This window comes from Sabethes cyaneus, chromosome 3 (assembly GCF_943734655.1).
Source record: "Sabethes cyaneus chromosome 3, idSabCyanKW18_F2, whole genome shotgun sequence".
Lineage (NCBI taxonomy): Eukaryota > Metazoa > Arthropoda > Insecta > Diptera > Culicidae > Sabethes > Sabethes cyaneus.
The window spans coordinates 252,728,327-252,747,373 of record NC_071355.1 but is presented as its reverse complement, the minus strand read 5'-3'; the positions used below and the strand labels follow the sequence as shown (position 1 = coordinate 252,747,373).

The 19,047-nt window shown below is 39.3% G+C and overlaps 1 protein-coding gene across 1 annotated transcript in view; it reads left to right on the top strand.

The window, feature by feature from the left end:
* Positions 1 to 19,047, top strand: part of LOC128741092 (transcription factor hamlet-like) — a 74,450-nt gene that overhangs the window by 26,307 nt on the left and 29,096 nt on the right. Inside the window, exons 4-5 of the mRNA XM_053836668.1 lie at positions 2,408 to 2,536; positions 2,601 to 2,712. Of these exons, the coding sequence (XP_053692643.1) occupies positions 2,408 to 2,536; positions 2,601 to 2,712 (241 nt within the window). The remainder of the gene's footprint in view (positions 1 to 2,407; positions 2,537 to 2,600; positions 2,713 to 19,047) is intronic.

The following is a 19,047-nucleotide window of genomic DNA, read 5'->3' as shown; positions in this document are numbered from 1 at the left end:
TCTCATATGATTTAAACGGGAAAAGCAAAGTAAACTGTTTTATTCCTACGGCCTATTGAGAAAACTGTTGCCAAGGATAGCTTTGTCGAGATAAATTTGTCCAGAGAACTTATCGTAAAAGAATCCTTGACGAGAAAAAATTTGCTATGCAAACGAGAAAGATTTTGATAGAAAGTAGTTTTTCCGATTAAACTTCAGCCAACTTTATTGTCGAGAAAACTTTCTGAGAGAATTGTTGCCTTGAAATATTTTGTCAACACAAAACTTTTGCGAAAAACAAAATTTTTTTAGAGAAAACTTTTAAAGAATAATATTTTACCGAGAAAAATATTGTAAAAAGCTTTTTCAAAAGAAATTTTGTCGTGAGAATTTTTCAGAAAATCTTTGTAGAAAAATACTTTCTGCGAGAAAACTTCTACCAAAAGAGTCGTTTGGCCCAACAATAGTTTTTGCAGAAAAAAACCTTTACCGAGAAAAGTTTTCAAGAACACTTTCGCTGAGTTTTTTTGATGGCGAACATTTTACCGAATTTTTTCAAGCAACAAATTTTACCTTTTCCGAGAAAATTTACCTAGAAATCTTTTGTCTAGAATAAAAATATTTGTAGAGTTAATTATTTTGACGTAGGACTACGTCTTACCGCAGGGTGTCATTCCATAATTTAAATTCTAGTTACCGTCACGAAAATATGAAAAACTTTGAACGCTAATAGCTTTTTCAATTATGAAAGGATTTTGATGATGCCAAGATAGACTTTACCAATTTTTTTTAATCGCGAAAACTAGCTGCGAGAATTTATGCTGACAATATCTATGCCGAGAAAATTTTCCTGGTGAATTTCGGTTTGTTTTAAGTTAAAAATCAAATAGAACTGGTCGAATAAAATAAAAACGTCAAAATGTTTTTCTGTTGTTACTACATTGTCTCAATTTTTGGAGGTAACTTTGAACAAAAACCCACCAACTAAACCGCAAAATGTTACCAATCCGATGATTCCGAAATCGATGATAGCTCACGTTCATATCTTGGTTGGTGCGAAACGGTGCTACGGTGCGTCAGTTCTGACCGGCGGCGGCGGGGACGTTCATCGTCGTCGTTGTCGTTGTCGGCCTATTTTACGATTTATTTGTCAGTTGCTGTTATTGTGAAAAATCACGTACGAAGATCATCTTTCCTGTGCTGCTGCTGCTGCTGCTGCCTGCGAACGAACTGCTCCGATTGAATATCAGTTTAGCCCGGAGATGCATGCGGATCTCGGACGTGCCAAAATTGGACTTTTTCAGGCACTGCTCGTAGTTTTTTTTTTGCTTTGCCTCTATACTCTACGTTACCTCATGGTTAGCCATAAAAAAGGAAAAGATTTTCTTTGTGTCCAGTTGATCCAGTTGTTGTCTCCTGGAATGGAATGGACAAATGGTTTCTTGAAATTGAAAAACGATTGAATCCAAAGATAGGATCTATTGCTTTTTGTTAGGATCTGTTAATTTTCTTGTTACGAATCAAGTCCTGCACAATTTTTGCAGCAGAAGCACCGAACGGTGGGTGTAGACCATTAGCAAGACACGATCACAGAAAATGAAGGAGGATCACTTTTTTGCTGGATTATCTCGAGGATTTGGCCTCTGTCCGGTTCGGTCAAAGCGAGCGGAGATGTAATCCGGTTGTTGTTTGAATCGCAAAAATTAAATTTTCACTTCAAATGAGATTGCTAGTGCTGTGTGAATTTTGGTGTGCGTCTGTGACCCGGAAGATGGCTGAATGGTTGCGCTTAACCAGGTGACAAACGGGATTGATGATGAGCTGATAGGATCGGTTCAGCTTGGTGCGTGCGTGGACAATAGGAAACATTTTTCGTCACTTGTTTGAATGGGCTTTGGAATGGTGGCCTTTGTAGGTACCGAAATGCTGGGCTGTTTTCTATGTGGACCTGATTCTCGGAATGCTCTCTGGGAAGCTTAGGATGCAGATCATTATCGGAACTAAACCGAAAGAAGTGAAAGTCAGAAAATTTTTCACGCATTAAATATGTTTAAGCTTGTTTGTCGTTGCGTTTTCAGGGAGGCGATAAAAATCTGAAAATTATTAAAAATTAGGCTAGATTCATACTGGAGACTGATGGAGACATTTATAAGACCAGTTTTTTTTTAAATCTAAAATATAGAATATAGCGATAGAGCCTATGAGCATGTCAGCAAAATAATTTAAATCAACCTGATAAAGTTTATTTAAAATTTAATTTACGAAAACGGGATGAGAATCATGCTTGCTTACGGTTCAACTAACATTGCTAAGCGGCGAGACTGGTCTAGATCAGTTCGGGTTTGTGTCTTCGCTAAACATATAAACTGTGTTTCCTCATCATACCACTATGTGCTAACGTGGCGCTTTCTTACTTCTTTATTCACAGTTCATGGATATGAACCTTCGCGGTTGGCTGGATGCGACACTGGAGACGGCCAACTGGTCCAAGAATATTCGCAACGCTAGCAGCTTTACGGCGGCCGTTAATGTGCAACAGCTCTACAAAGATGGTTATGTATGTTCCGTTTCCGGTTTCCCCGTTGATGGTACTTTTACAGCGCTTTCCATTTCCGTTTCAGCTATGGTACGAAGTGATATGTGATATCAGCCCCGGACAGGAGCTGCTGCTGATGCCTCGGATCCCGTCGCATCGGGGCGATTCGTTCGATGACAGGAGTGATCGCGGTTCGGGTAAGTTACAACCAGTATATTTGCCAGACTAATAAGCCGTGACAGATGTTTTGGCAGAGGATTAAGCCAGTTCATGGACAGACGGTTTAATTGAGTTTGAAAAGACGTGCGCTCGGACGCGCGCCTGGCCCGTTCGATTCGAACTCACCGCCAACAATGGGATCAGAAAAGGATTTCGTCATTGTACAGTAACCGATCCGATGCATGCGAAATGCAAATGAAGTGAATCGGTGCCTTTGGGATTAACGCATTGCTCAAAAGTGTGCGACTGGGGCAAATTGAAATAATTTTAATCTCCACGTTTAGATTTTTATCGCGTGTCGTACGTCGGTTTTTCTGTTTTCGGTCCGAGTCGATGCGAGCAACAGCTGCCGTTTGGAACATGCTGTTGGCCCTCTTCTGGTTAGAAATCGAATTAGCCTTCAATATGCTAATGTTTATGAGGTTTCTGACGCTTCTTTCAATGGCAACAACCGTAGAAATTAGACACGGTTTGACTTTTTTCCGACCCCTTTTCGCCTGTCGCTCGTGGTTCACGTGTTTCGGCTGAAGATTGAGCCAAATCGACGAAAACGGACCTAACTGCAGGGAGGTGATGATAATGATAATGTTTTATGCATTTGAAGCTGATTCCCCTTTTTTCCTTGGTTTCTGGTCTATCTCCGCGCGCTTGTTCCGGTGATGTGCTCTCTGTATGTTTCTGCAGTCAGTCGTTCTTTTGTTGACATTTATAATTTGCAAATTAGGCGACGACGACGACAACGACGACAACGACAACGACGGCGACACGGTCGCGTTGCGCTTCGGTAATAAAGTCATAAAAAATTATTGTTCCGTGATCAGGCAAAAAACCGTGGGACAAATCGATTTCGACCCATGCGCTACACTTTCCGGGCGGGATTCTGGGCCGATTAGATTTATGATTATGCGAGCGAGAGCAACATGGAAAGGATGTTCGGTTGTAAAAATTTGGAGAAAAAAAAAAGAATTATGTTTTGAATTATCTGGTCGGCTTTTGTTTGCGGTTGTATTTGAACTGGTTTTCAGAGAATTATTGAAAATATATGTTGAATTCAGCATATAATCAATGGTTATTTAGTTGTTTTGATCATTTTCTTGTGATTTCTGTAAAGTGAACTTTGTGACCTAGGATGTATTAGTTTAGATTCTTTTTAACCAAGTTGCAGTTACACCGATGAATAATCACAGGAAATCCGCTTCCGATCCAATATTGGTTTGGAGAATAGTAAACCTATTATATTTTATTTGCGATTCAACTTTGACTGTGATTAACCTAAATCTTTCGAAAATGCTCAAATAGTCTCTTGCTGGCGGACATTGAATTTCTGTGAGAAAGGCCTGTACCTTAGGCATCGTGTAAAAAAAGGAAGGCCTAGATACCTCATTCCGTTATTAAAACTTGACCTTCTGTTTTTATACGACAGACTTCGCAGCCAGCTGTTAGAGTACAGGACAATTGCAGGGCCAGTTGCTACGATCCTATTGACTCTAACAGCCTCTGATTGACAAAATCATTCATATTATTCGACTTAATATGATCTTTGCGAAGAAGAATTTGAATTTGAGAATTTTTACGAAGAAATTAAATTGAAGTGAAGTGAAGTCACTGAGCAATTGACCATCGTGAAATGTACTCAGTAGTTCTTCTAAGATTTACTGCCCGTCACGGTAGAAAAAGTGTATCTGATACAATCGTTATCGAATAATGCATATGGTTGGAGGCTATAGATGTCTTAAATGTACGATCATAGTTGATGAAATGTATGGTACGGTACGACCATAGTTAAATGAAAAGATACGGATTGGTACGACCATAGAGGAATGAATTTGCTTGATACGACTATTGATTAATAACATGGTTCTATATGATGATTGTCGAAACGACAGCTCTATTCAATGTGATCCAAGTACTAGATTACATGCATAAGAAGTTCTACAGGTTTTAGCTATTGAATTATTTGTATGTTTTGGTAGATCGCTCTGCAGAGCGTGCAGAGCTGCAGAACCATTACTTTATTTTATTATATTTGACAAAAAATTGGCTTATCAATCGACAAAAGAATCAAAGTGAATTACATCTAGTGATTTTACGCTCAAACATGCGAGAAGGTTCGCTAAATTCAATCAGATGCTCAATAGTAGTGATTAACCTTAGTTGACCGCCACGTGTTCGAAATACCTAAAGTTGGCACGGTGAAATTCGTTTACTAGTATGGATGACGGTCTCAGCATATGTTGCGCTGCACGAAAGTTCATCATAGACAGAAGCTTCGGCGAATTAATTTTCAAGCGGGCCGTTCATGCGTGTCTAGTCCAAGCAGTAGACAGCAATCTGGATAAGGAGGAAGGTTGTTGGGATCTTGCCAGGGTAGGTCCCTTAGACGCAGAAATCTTTTCTGCACACGCTCGATTTGCACGTATCATGTCACATGATTCATGTGAGCTGGTGTTGAGTCTAAAACACGTAGACATTTCCACGTAGGGGGCAACGTTTTTCAAAAAACGAGCATCCTTGAAGCTCCATTCAATTTTTACGATGAACAATTTCAAACGTCGGCTTACGGTCTAGAATAACACCAACGACGTTTAACGGACTCGACTCGGTTTAGCGCTTGCCCATCAGTACAATACTCAAAATAATAGACGTTTGAATTCGATGAACCGCAGTGTTTGGAGAATTCACGAAAAAATGATTATTTGAATCGAAGAACATTCCTCATGAACATATCACTATTCGCCACCGATAATTCATCCATCGGCTTTGAATTTTATAATATGATTGTGAATATCGAAATTCGTTCAAAAATTCCATGTAAAATAGAGATTGTTTCGAAACGTTTAAGTTAGAAATTTTTGTATGCTTTTATATTAAGTATTCTAGAGTCCAGATTCCATCCGCGTTCAAAGACCTGACTGCTGAGCACAGTCAGTCGTATCCAGTTGGTTAAGCAATCAAGACCTTCTTTGTGGCAGTAGTTTGGGCGTTGTACACTACCGTTCCCTCCGTCATTTGTGAGAACTACCGTTACAAGAAATAATAATTTTTAAACCTTTTTTGGTTTTCATTAAAGTTATTGGAACAGTTCGTCCTGAAACTGCTACTGTAACCTTTGAAGAAAGCACAATGAAGTTTGAATTGGCGATTTCTGCTGTAAAAATAAATTGGAGTAATCTGATATGGTTATAGAATATTGCTCATAGATTTTCATCAAATGTTAATGCTTAATTTGGAATTAATAGTATAATTAATGAGAATGAATGAGCTGCTACGTTCGTACTCGGTCCAAACAAACCCTTCGCTCTCGACGATTAACAAAGCAATTAGCAGGGCCGTTTCGTGTCTGTCTCTAGGGCAGAAATTTATCGCTTCGGCTAAAAGTAAACAAGAAATCTCGTTTATTCTTATAAAATGTTGTTTTATTTGACAACTTCGATTAGTTGAGAATTTTTGAGAAACAGTTATAAAAGACTGGACTGTCCAGTTTCTAATGTGCGTAACAAAACAAACAATTTTCTATGACAAAAACCGATACAAACAAAACAGTTTCGTAACCTTGAGTATCTCCGACCTGGCCTGTTGTCTGCCGGAGAGTCGGAAAGCGCAACTCACTGTCACCCACCCGAATCTGCGGGCTAGGATCCATTGCCTAGCTAGAGCACCCAGCCGAGCAGCCAGCGTAGACCGATACCGAGGAGCCGAGAAGTGTGGCTTAGCCATCGATCTACCATTCATTAATCAGCATATTGTCTCCAGAAGCGGATCGATTCCATCGAATTCATCATTAATCACCTACCCGACCCGGGGTAACGCGCATTCGCACTCTCACACACGGCGCACGGGTGTATTTCGTTTCACCCGGCGGCGGCGGCTAGACAGCTTCATCCGAAAGGGTTACCCCCGCAATGCGGGACATTGTCATGTTGGCTCAATTTATAACCTTGAAATGTGTGCGCTCGTGGCTCACGTAATAGACGTAGACTTAATTGAATTTGCCACATTTCCATCTCTCGTCGTCGGGTTCTCTGTCAACACAGACACGGTCCCTCTTACGTGCAATGCATTCTGCCTGTGCACTCACTCACTGCCATGGCACAGTCTCGGTCTCGGCAGCCACAGGGCAGCGGACAATAGAGATCACAAATCGGGCCCAAGTCGGGCGAGGTAAAAGCTGACAGTTTATTAGTTGGCATAAAGGATTAACACCCGGAATATGTGGGATTGCTGCCGCTGCCGCTGCTGCAGCCGAGTAACGAACCATTAATTGTTTTCCGTTCAGCTCAACACGTTACGAAAGAGCCAAATATAAATAATTTGACCAAACTTAGCAAGCATTCAACTGTGCAACTGCTAGGACTAGGCCGGTCGAAATTCGATGTGATAAGCGAGTGACATACATTTTTTTCTCTTCTCTATCCCGATGGCAATGTTGTTTGCTGCCAGCTCTTGTGATTGTCGAGAGTGTGTGATGTAACAACGATAGGGGTGGATTAGAGGGATCTAGTCTCCGATCCGTGTCACCGTGTTCCTATTTATTTGTAACATGTAAAACGACACACCGCCAACATACTGCAATCGATTAGCAGAGGGTGAGAAAAACATGAAAAAGATGACGGCGATCGGATCATCATTATGACGGCTCGGTGGAAGCAAAACCGTAATTTCACACTTAGGGGATTAATTCTGCTGTCGCTTCTGTGGATTCAGGACGAACGGCACGACCGAGCAATTGTGTGTTGGGTGTAAATTGATAAATTATTGTACACCCGGAGAGAAGATAGGCGCGTGCATCCCGGTGCATCGTTTCCGATCATTAACAGCATTTTAAACGCTTTTTTCCTGCCCATTGATGCGCAGCCCGAGAATCCTTCGGTGTTGTTTGATTTTAATGGTCGAAAAATAGGGGCTTTCTCGATAATTTAGATGTTGGCGAGTTGATATCATTAAAAAGTTTCGAATGAGTGAGAAACAAAAGCTTGTAATTCGTATCGGCAGCCAGTGATCTCGGTTTTGGTTTTGGAGATTCGGCCTGGTAATTGACTTCGTTGCCTCCCCCGTGGAGTTGCTGCATGCCGTTTGATATCGCCGCAATCAATCTGCCCTAAGCCACAATCAAAGGACAACTACAACTGCGACGGGCGCTAGTGCTTTGCTTGCTGGCTCGTGCACAGGTCACGGACCGTGATTCCGTCGGCCGGCCAGCCAGCGCAGCACGTCAGGCAGGATATCTCATGCGGACATGCGGTCATAAATTATGATTGCTGGACTGTTTCCATTCCACGCCACTCGGAAGCCGGTGGGTTAGGTGTGTCACCCTCTCAGCTCGGGATCGCTAATGAAGAGCGAAATCGTTTGAGGACTCGGACGACGGCGTGACGGTAGCGAGAGGTCAAGACTTTGTTTTTCGTAATGTTGCCCAAAACGAATTAGTTATAGATGAGTTGATCATAGTAATAGGGTGGTAGAAAGTGTCTTTCGAAGGGATGGAAAATATTTATTTCGAATGTGGATGAATTCTCCAGCTTTCAATTCTAATAAATGACTTTAATATGTCGTCTTAACTACTGTTCAATACAGCAAAATGAAAACAATGGATGTAAAATATTATTTTATTTTAATTTACATGATGAGACGAATGACATGGACGACGAATGGCATGACGATGAGAACAGGTAATGGCTCGTGAGTGTGACGTGATCCAACAGTGAAACTATTATTAGGGGGAAGTCCTGTATGGCCGGACAGGCCTCTATGCCCGGGCACTGGCGATTTCTCAAAAACAAAAAATGATAAAAATATTAGGAAAGAATGGAACAATGGTACTGTAATGGTACCAGTGTTCTATTTTTTCGAAATAATTTTATCATTCCTTGTGGCAGCCCTCCTAAATTGATAACGACAAAAGTGTTCCTAAAAGGAAAGTTTTACAAAATTATTATTATGAATTTTATATTTCTGAATTATAAATGTATATCTATTTGGTCAAATAAAATATTTTAGAACTAAACATTTTTCAAAATTTATTCAAATTTTAGCTTTACCCGACAAGCTAAAAATTTTGAAAAATGTTCAGTTCTAAAATATTTTATTTGACCAAATGGATATACATTTATAATCAACTCCGAAGTTTCTGGAAATTCGGTATGCGAACATAGACATCAAATTTTCGCGGACATATCTAACTTTAAAAGTTTATAGTTCATAAATCAAACAACGTACACCAGCCACGTAGCTAGAGGTGGGGGCCAGGAGCCCTATCTTGGCTCCTAATACATTATATGCATATCTTACTGCTTATAAATATAATACATTACAATACATTTAATGTATTGTATTGCTAAACGCAAAAATATGCCTACAAAACAGTTAAAAGCAAAATTGGGCCCCGGGCCCCCCCTTCTGGCTACGTGGCTGACGTACACTAAGAATAAAGCATGATTTATAGTACGAACACGAACGCTTGTTTTACGAATTCTTTTGTTGTTTTTTGCTACGATGTAGATTCCTAAAATCAGTGCTGAATGTTTCGTACATATAAACAAAGTTATATTCGTATGAATTATTGTATTGTAGTCTATTTTCACTTACATACATTCTTCGCAACCCGTTCTCTTCGATAACGATAGCAGACAACAACCGTGCATCAAATGGGTTTTCGTGGAAGAAATTATTATTTGTTCTAATATATTTGCATTTTTTTGCAACATTCCTGAACAATTTTTTCATGAAAAAAATTATTATTTGTACTATTATGTTTGCATTTTTCTGTAATATTCTTGAACAATTTTCGTGTATTTTTTTTGAGCTAGTACCGTGGCCGAAATCCAAATGGCCGAATTTCAACAACAGAAGGCTGAAATTCCGTTTGGTCGAATCACGACAGGCCGAATCACGAATGGCTGAATCACGAAAAGGCGAATTTTCTCGGAATGCCTAAACTATTCAATAAAAAAACATGAATTGGCAAGCAGTTAACAAATAACTTTAATCAAACAAAAAACCAAATAAGCAACATAACTATTCACTATAAAACAAAAAAAAAACATGCTTCGAGAATGCTTAATAAAAGCGCAACTGCGTCTGCGAATTCGGAACATTCTCCTGAAGAACCTTTAAAATTTTCTCTTCTTTCCTTTTGTTCCATTACGAGACCAATTTACCGGGTCAGTAGCAAATGGTCCTAGATGATTCAGGGCGAGACGATCGCAGGTCGCGAGCGTGCACCGGTGACCCGCCGTCGGAAACGCCGGCCACTGCGGGGGCGGGAGCAGACCCCCCCCCCCCGCAGAAACCACTTCTATTTAGGTGCATACATTTTCCTAGGTTTACTGACTATAGTAGGGATAATCTTTTAGTTTAAGTCCGAACGAGCGGCAGCATGTACTCAACGATTGTATAAAAATGTTGAAGGCCGTCAATATTCTCTGCCGAATGTGACGTTCGGCCATTCGTGTTTCGGCCTTTTGTGATTCGACCACTCGTTATTCGACTATTTGTGATTCGGCCATTAGATAAACAGCAATCCCCTGAATAAGGTGGTGGGTAGTGCTGTACGCCCACGGCGATTTCGTAGTTGCATAGTAACCAATAAAGATAATTTTTGGTACATTGTTAGTATCTGATATGACCTGTTCAACTACCAAAAATATACTTTATTGGTTTATGGGAAGCTGTGATATCGTGATGGGCTTACAGAACCACCCATCGCCTTGATGATATTTAATTTCACTATTTGTATTGTAAATACTACGTGTTGCAAAACACCGCATTTATAATTTATATTTTCCCAAAAATATGAGGTTTTGTAGTAGTTTGGATTCATTTCGGTATCAGTTTTGCATCATTTCTCTGTTAATTTCTGCGTTTTTTAATGTTTTTATCGTTTGTAACCCTGTGCTTCAATATTGCAGTGTTACAATACAAAGTTTCGTGTATAATTTTATAATAATTTTTCCGTGATTTCTGCTTTACTTGATCCGTGTACTTTTCTTGTAGGGGATTGTCGTCGTGGTCGGGCCACGTTTTGGAATTCGCCCATAACTTTCGTTGCAAAAAGAATTTTGAAAATCTAAATACATCGTTGCAAAGGTCTAAGAATATTTCGGTTTTGAACTGATTGCTTGAAAAATAAAAAAGTTATTGGCATTTACATAAAGACAAAAAATGTTGTCAAAGTCGGGCCATGTTGTACAGGTTTGGCCACAGCAGAAAATCTAATACATACGTATTGAAATTCCATATAGAGACATGAAAAGAATGAACAACGGCTCATATAGGTACAAATACCCTTTTTTTAATTGCATTTTTGCGAAATTTGGGCGATCTTGTAAATCAATATTGCTACAATCGCCTTTTCCGAAGTATACAACCACAGACAAACTGACATGCCGCTAAAACAGACAAACTCTTGGAAGAAAAATCAACAAAAATTATCGTACCGCACATTTTGCTTGAATAGTAGCACCATCTATGATCGACATTCCCAAATATTAAATAGCAACAGGAGTATCCCTTGAATTAGCAAGTATTTTTATGGGGTATTCTCCTTCTTTCGTTAAAAAGCGCCAATTTGACCAAAACGGAGACATTCCCAACTAAGCCCAAATTTGAAATGACGGTTTTATTGGTACGAAGAATGGGAAACGAGTGGTATGTCTGTTTGTCTGTGATACAGCTACAATGCAAAAATAAAACAACAAAAATCTAGGTTTTTATCGTATTAATTTTGCTTTATTTCATCATATTTTACGTGACTGACATTCTCTAGCGATTATTGCGCTTCTGCGCTTAAAATTATGGTGGCCCAACCATGACTACTCAAGTGGCCCGACCTTTACAAATTCATGAAATCATTTTTTGAAGAAAAGTTCATTGCGCCTGGAAATTTTTTTTTGTAAGATTTAGTCACTGAATTTAATACGTGTGTTTTGACTACACGATTGAAACTCACAATATTGTGAAAACTTAGCTATCACAGTAAGAAGTTTTACAATGGTTGTATCACAGATATCATGAGTTACTAAAGCTGTAAAATCGTGATGACCCGACCATAACAGTGGTCCGACGATAACGACTATATCCTACTGTTCATATGACATTTTTGTTTGATTATTGCGCCATTTATATGTCACTTGTGTGTCGTTTTTATTATTTTCGTGAAATTTCGTGAAGTTTTCTGCTATATTGGGGTCATTTTTGTATTATTTTTGTCTAATGTTACTTCTATAAGCTTAATATAATTCATAAAATCTTTCCAAAAATGCTACATAACTCACTGTTTTTGGCAGTATTCCGAATATTTTTCAACATCTGACGTATTTACCATGCGTGACCATTTTGAAAGTCAAAGATAAGTTACATTTAATTTTGAATCAATATTTTATTCGTTGAAATTTAGAACTTTTAAAAGATGATTTTTCCAATAAATTTTTTTTAAGTTAATGAAACGCTGCTAAGCCCAATGTTGAATGGTTACGACCAAATCAAGCATATTGATAAATTGGGTTTGCTTCTTTCTATTTGCGTAAAATTATTCAGCTTTATTCAACAATTTTTTTCTTTTATAATTTACTAGCATAATAACTATGGTCTCAAACAATTACTTTTCCCACCAAATCTTCACCACATGTTACTGGCAAAGAAGCGTAATTGAGCACCCTCTACCATTGAACCTTCCTCCAGGTGGCTCATACTTCAGTGCTTCCGTTCCAGATGTTCTTCGAAAGTTGAAAAGCCTACGAAAAGTTTCTTGTCATTAAATTACCCTCGACAAACTTTTTCCATAAGGCACCGGAACAGTTGTCGTGAAATATTCCCACGCTCTCTCTCCATTTGGTCCTTTGGCGAACTCACTAACAGTTAAAAAATTCATATTGACTCATCGAAAGCAGTCCCCGAAGTCCTTCGGATTGTCGTCCACCATTTATCAGATTGTGTATTTTTAATAATTTCTAACCACAACCCGTGATGCCAGTGATTACAATCACCGCCACGTATGTTTTAGGGCACGTGCTTACGAGTGTCATAATTTCTTCTTCGCACTCACACACGATAGCCAACCGTCAGTGTCAGTGATTTAAAATCATTACAACTCGATTGACTTGCGACCGGATCCGGACCCGGACCGGAGCTGACCGTTGTTGCTGGTGGCGGAAAAGTTTAACCCCTCAGTCGCAGTTGCAATCACCACCCGGAACGCACCGGGAGTGACGGTCAGTGAAGGTCCTGCCAGCCTACCTGTGTGTAGGGTGGCACAGGATTACGAAGGCCAAACGTCGCAGTGAGTAGTCACTTCCGGTTGACTTACACGCTGCCGCTACCGCTGCTGCTGTGGTCTGTCTTATCTGGTTCGTTGGATCGTCACTCCGAGTGAGTAGGTTCGAGCGGTTTATGATGGAATAATGCTTGCTGTGTGGTTTTACGATTTTTAATTTGAAGTTTTTCTCGTTGTTTAAAACATATTGAAGTCCTGCGATTGCGGTTGAATTTAATTTTGTTTTTGATGTAACAGAACTGAAAGCGGACACCTGTCCCTAGGGGTGCGTGCCAATTTGGCTAACGGCTCGATGAGGTGCAGGAAACCGTTAAAAGTTAATTTGAATAATTGAATTAATTTTCTGGTAGTGAATCAGTTGCCGTTCTGTAAAAATTCAAATCTAAAATAATATTTCTTTTAAAAACAGAAAATTTGTATAATGTCAGCTGTTCATTACACAGTAGTATGGCGTGAGAAAATTTCTTCCAAGGCGAATCCAGTAAACGGTAAGGTACAAACTAAGTGACTACCGAACAGTCTTGACCATCTGACGTGTTTAGGAAGCGTGACCATTTCGACCCGACCGAAAGTCAAGGATGAGTTACATTTACGTTAGCTTCGGAGAAGCTTACCGATGTAGACTGATTATTACTTCCTCGCCGTGTGCTATATGGGGTTCAGCTGTGCGTGGGAATTACCGTTTGAGAAGACGACGACAACGACGACTCAGCTAGGTAAGGCGGTGTTCGCCCGTTGTACTTCGAATGTTATTTTTTGCATATTTTTATCGGCATTTGCGCCTACGAAATTCAATTACCGCCGTGACTGCAGGCCTCGGTGGGCGACTATGCGCCGATGAATGTCAATACTTCGTCATAGTGGATCGATACACTGACTGGGCAATTGTCTAATGTTTCGACTCTTTGGCGCCGTCGTCGCGGGGAATTGGCCGCATATTTCAGTTGGAAATCGCGAGATCAATTACCGCAGAGAACAATGAATAATAGAAGTTAATGTCAATTAATTTATGTTTATAATTGATTTTCGGTGAGGAGAAGTAATTTCGAAAATTGTTCAACGGATAAAGCAGATTTATCTCCTATCACACACCCACACAGGTGTGTAACCGAACGCTTTATAGTTCAAACACTGAACTGAACAGCCTAGATGGGTGCTATATGACGGGTGGCTAAATATTGTTATTATTATCCTTTTGGCCCGATGTTGCACTGACCGATGTCGGAAAGCAGCGATGCGATGGTAGGGGGAACTCAACTTCTTTTTTTCAAGTGCACTCCGCGTTACGGAAAGGTGAGCACGCTTTCGTGAGCACAAGGGCACAGGTAGTTGTTGTGCATGCATGCCGCTCGCGCGCGGAAGGGAAAAATCATTTCCATATGTGCGTTTTCACTCGTCCGTGTGACTTATGAGTAACGGGTGATCCCCCCTCGCTCGGTACCGGTCAGCATTTGGGACGGGAAACAAAAAGGACTGCGGAACTGAAACAGTACGATGAAGCACAGGAAGCTCGGTTTGATGCGACTCGGATTCCGGACTGTCCGCCAATCGTCACAAAGGTGAAGAAGTGTTCGGATGTCCTGTCGTGAGTGTTCGCTTAGAGTCGCTTCGTTTAATTCGAAGTAGTGCATCGAAAGTGTCGGTTTTTGTTTATTTGTTTCTTTGTGCTGAAGATTTATGCATCATAAAGGAGTAAGTGTTTGGTACTCTACAAATTATCCGTTTACGAGTGAAAATTGATCATAATCTGTCTAAGAGCAGATGCACCTAGCCACGAATGACGAAGAAATGCAAAACTGTAATAATGTCTGCCGCGTTCGGTTGTCCCACCACACAAGGAATCCCCCGCGAAGGCACTTAATCATTCCGCTTATGACAAGACGCGTGCTGCTTTAGGACATTTTATAGCTCTTATTATTCATACGTGCACTACTCACGGCACGGCAAGCGTTTCCCCGCCGGACCATCATCATTCGCTAAAATCACGTTTCTTATGCTCTAGTCGCTGCTACAACCGACCGCAAAACTCGTCTACAATCGGTCGGTTGGGGTCCGCTCGGTACGGCGGTGGCTTGAGGTTAGCTAGCTCGCGTAAGAAAAACGGTGATTTGTGTAGGGAAATAGAAACACACAGCTAAAAAAACATAAAAACTTCAAAACGTGAAGCGCTCGCGCCAGCCAAACGAAAGGAGAAAAAAAACCTCTTGAAGCGCGATCGCCGATCAGCGCGCGCGGCGGCGGCAGACAAGGTGCACGGATCGCCCGAAGAAACTCGGTTAGGAATTTTTCTCTTTCAAACCTCGGCACCTTCCAGCTCCGCAGTCCGCCCCAAACCTCGTCCAACGGGCTGGGAGCTGGGATGCTCGCAAATATTAATTTTCTTCTCCCACTGATCGGGGTAGCATCATCGCGTACCGCCCCGGTCACCGTTCGGTGAGGGGGTGTTGGAAAGTTTTTTCGGGAAACGTCAATACTTTGAAAAGTTGCGCGAAATGTATAAGTTATGTTAACCTTACAGATTTTTCCATAAAAAAGTAATTTTATTTCTATGATTACAGTTTATATTTGTATTTGAAAAAACAAACTGTAAATTCACTCTCAATTTTAAAAGAAAAGTTACTTATCCCAATCGATTCAGTTGATGGGTTTTTACGCTAGCTGCGTTTTATTGTGATTAGTTTTTAAATAGACGTTCAGTTCTAGAATTATATAAATCCGATAACTTTACAAGCTTAACTTATTTGAGTCACATCACATTCGATTGCATTTCAATGAAAACATTTTACTATTGCTTGGGTAATAACCTAGTGGTTTATTGTTAAATGTTTTGCTACTTGAAAATAACTTTGAAAGTCTGAATAAAAATATTCTTAATTCATATTAAAAATCCTGCCTGATCATTCAGCAACGGTTGAATCGACTTGATTTTCCTGGTTTCATTTAGTCCCGTTAATTGCTGTTAAAGGAATTTTTTAAAGCATAAAAGCAATATTAAAATTAATCGAGGTCTACTATTTTCCATACAAGCTTCAAGGGAAATCTTTCGATTTTCTTAGAAATAGCTTATTTTAAATTCATATCGCTCATTGAGCATTCATTGATCATTAAATGATCATTCATTGGAATTATTTCTATGAAAATTTAAGCAAATTTGTTCAGCACCAACAATTGAGTATATTTTTCGTTTTGTAACTTATCCACGGTGGCTAATTCTGCGCACTTTCTTGCCCAAGTTCCTAATTCTGCGCACCTAAAAAGTAACAATAAATACTTATGACATGTTCGCTATGTCTTTATACGCTGAAAGCACACGCAAAGTCCGGCATTAGTCATTACCATAATTAAGTCCATGGTCCGGCCATCTCGTGCTGTTCAGGTGGCACAGGATCATATTGATTAGCTCATTTTAAATATTTCCTTCTCGAAAACGTGGAGGGCGAATTGATTCGGGTTACTGAACATCACACTTTAGACTAATATTAAAACATGTGTTTTGACATATGACAAAAAAAAATCGAATTGAAATAAAATAAGAGGAATGTTAAAATTTTGCCTCTAAGTTGGCATCGAGGCATGTTGTATGTTCGAAGCTGGGAGAGGCAACAAGCTGACAACTTATCCTGCATGGTTTTGAAGATCACTCTTGAGGGGGTAATACGACAAGCAGATATCCAATTGAGAAGTTTGATTTTCAGGAATTGTAGCAAATTAGGCAGGCTATGCGCTTTGATATTAAAGCCAGAAACATTATCACGGCGGAAGCTATTTGCGCTAGACTGAAAGTAGAGGCCAGGAGGATTGAGCATAAGATAAATGCGTCGAAGACAAAATACATACATGATAGAGGCTCAAACGAGACCAACGTGCGCTTTTCGCGGACGGTAATTGTTGACAACGACGAACCAAAAGTGGTAGATGGGTTCGTGTATGTGGAATCGCTGCACAGTGGTCCCATTGGTATCAAAACACGCGTTTTTTTAATTGCGCCGAAATTAATGATTATACTGGCTAAGTATGTTCAGAGAAATTTCTTTCAGAGAAAAGTTACTTTCACCAATCGATTCAGTTGATGGGTTTTACGCTAGTTGCGTTTTATTGTGATTAGTTTTTAAATAGACGTTCAGTTCTAGAATTATATAAATCCGATAGCTTCACAAGCTTAACTTATTTGAGTCACATTCGATTGCATTTCAATGGAAACATTTTACTATTGCTTGGGCAATACCCTAGTGGTTTATTGTTAAATGTTTTGCTACTTGAAAATAACTTTGAAAGTCTGAATAAAAATATTCTTAATTCGTATTAAAAATCCTGCCTGATCATTGAGCAACGGTTGAATCGTCTTGATTTTCCTGGTTCCATTTAGTTCCGTTAATTGCTGTTAAAGGAATTTTTTAAAGCATGAAAGCAATATTAAAATTAATCGAGGTCTACTATTTTCCATACAAGCTTCAAGGGAAATCTTTCGATTTTCTTAGAAATAGCTTTTAAAATAAGCTCATTCATATCTCTCATTGATCATTCATTGATCATTAAATGATCATTCATTGGAATTATTTCTATAAAAATATAAGCAAATTTGTTCAGCTCCAACAATTGACTATATTTTTCGTTTTGTAAACTTATCCATGGTGCCTAATTTTGCGCACTTTTTTGCCCAAGTTCCTAATTCTGCGCATGTATGTTCCTAATTCTGCGCACCTAAAAAGTAACAATAAATACTTATGCCATGTTCTCTATGTCTTTATACGTTGAAAGCACACCAAAAATCTGGCATTAGCCGTTACCATAATTAAATCCATGATCCGGCCTTCTCGTGCTGTTCAGGTGGCACAGGATTATATTGATTGGCTCATTTTAAATATTTCCTTCTCGATAACGTGAAGGGCGAATTGACTGGGTTACTGATATGGAAACCACCATTTAATGCCTCTATGCCTCAGCCATTCGGGTGAAGTTGTGCATTTTTTCGCGTTTTCTTCGCAGGATTCATTACTGCGCATAATTTGGAACTTGAATAAAAAATCTGTGCCTAAATCTGCGCAATACTGCATCGCATTTTGCTAAGGAAAGCACTGCAAGCAATCACTCTTTTTGTCTAAAACATGACTAAAACTAATTATTCTTTCTAATTATGTTGGGTAATTTGATCATTGCAAAGAATTCTGACATATGAAATACTTTCAGTTTCACTTTAAATTATTTCGCTGTCAAATGCTATGGCTCGTTCGTGAATAATGGCGTAATATACCACAGACATTTAATAAAAAAATTAACAAAATGATCATAGTTATGCACAACAAATGTTGTCGTTCTAACAGCAAACATTGTCGTGAAATTTTTATTACTTAGATTTTGACTGACAAACAAGTAAAAAAAAGTAATTTCTCAATGATGAAGAAAATAGTTTTGTCGATTTTTCTTTGGAGTTATCCATCAGCGTGGAAAGTCTTATTTCAGATATTTCTCCGAAAATTATACTTGAAGTTTTCTGGGAAAACAAGAGACTTTGAATTTTGAAATACTGCATTCGTTGATAAGTTCATCTCCTGTGCCCGTGTGAAAACATGCACGTCGATTACTTTTGTAATCCAATAGATGACGGTTATGATAGAAGAAATGGATCATATAAAGGAAGAGTAACTGACGCAGTACATTATAGACTTTTTTACAAGCTAGGAGATCCAATTTGAACCGGATTCGAGTCCAACTTATCTCTTATGTCCCCGCTGATTCGCCGATAGTGCCGATATATCGTACCAACTTCAAGTCTTGTCCCACCCTAGGGATACTATAAAACACTTTTGATTCATTATTTTCTCCTACTACTCCCTTCGTTTATTGGAAAGCCTACCGCTATAAAAATTATAATGTCTGGCTTCATTACAAGTCAAGACGAAAAGCATGAGGTTGATTTTTTGAAAAATGTCCTGCAGGAATTGATGATCCCATTTTTAACCAATCAGAACCATTCTAACATGCTTTGAAACAAAGTTTTATCTGCATTAAAGTTGCATATCTGTTAAAAGTACTTAGTTAATTA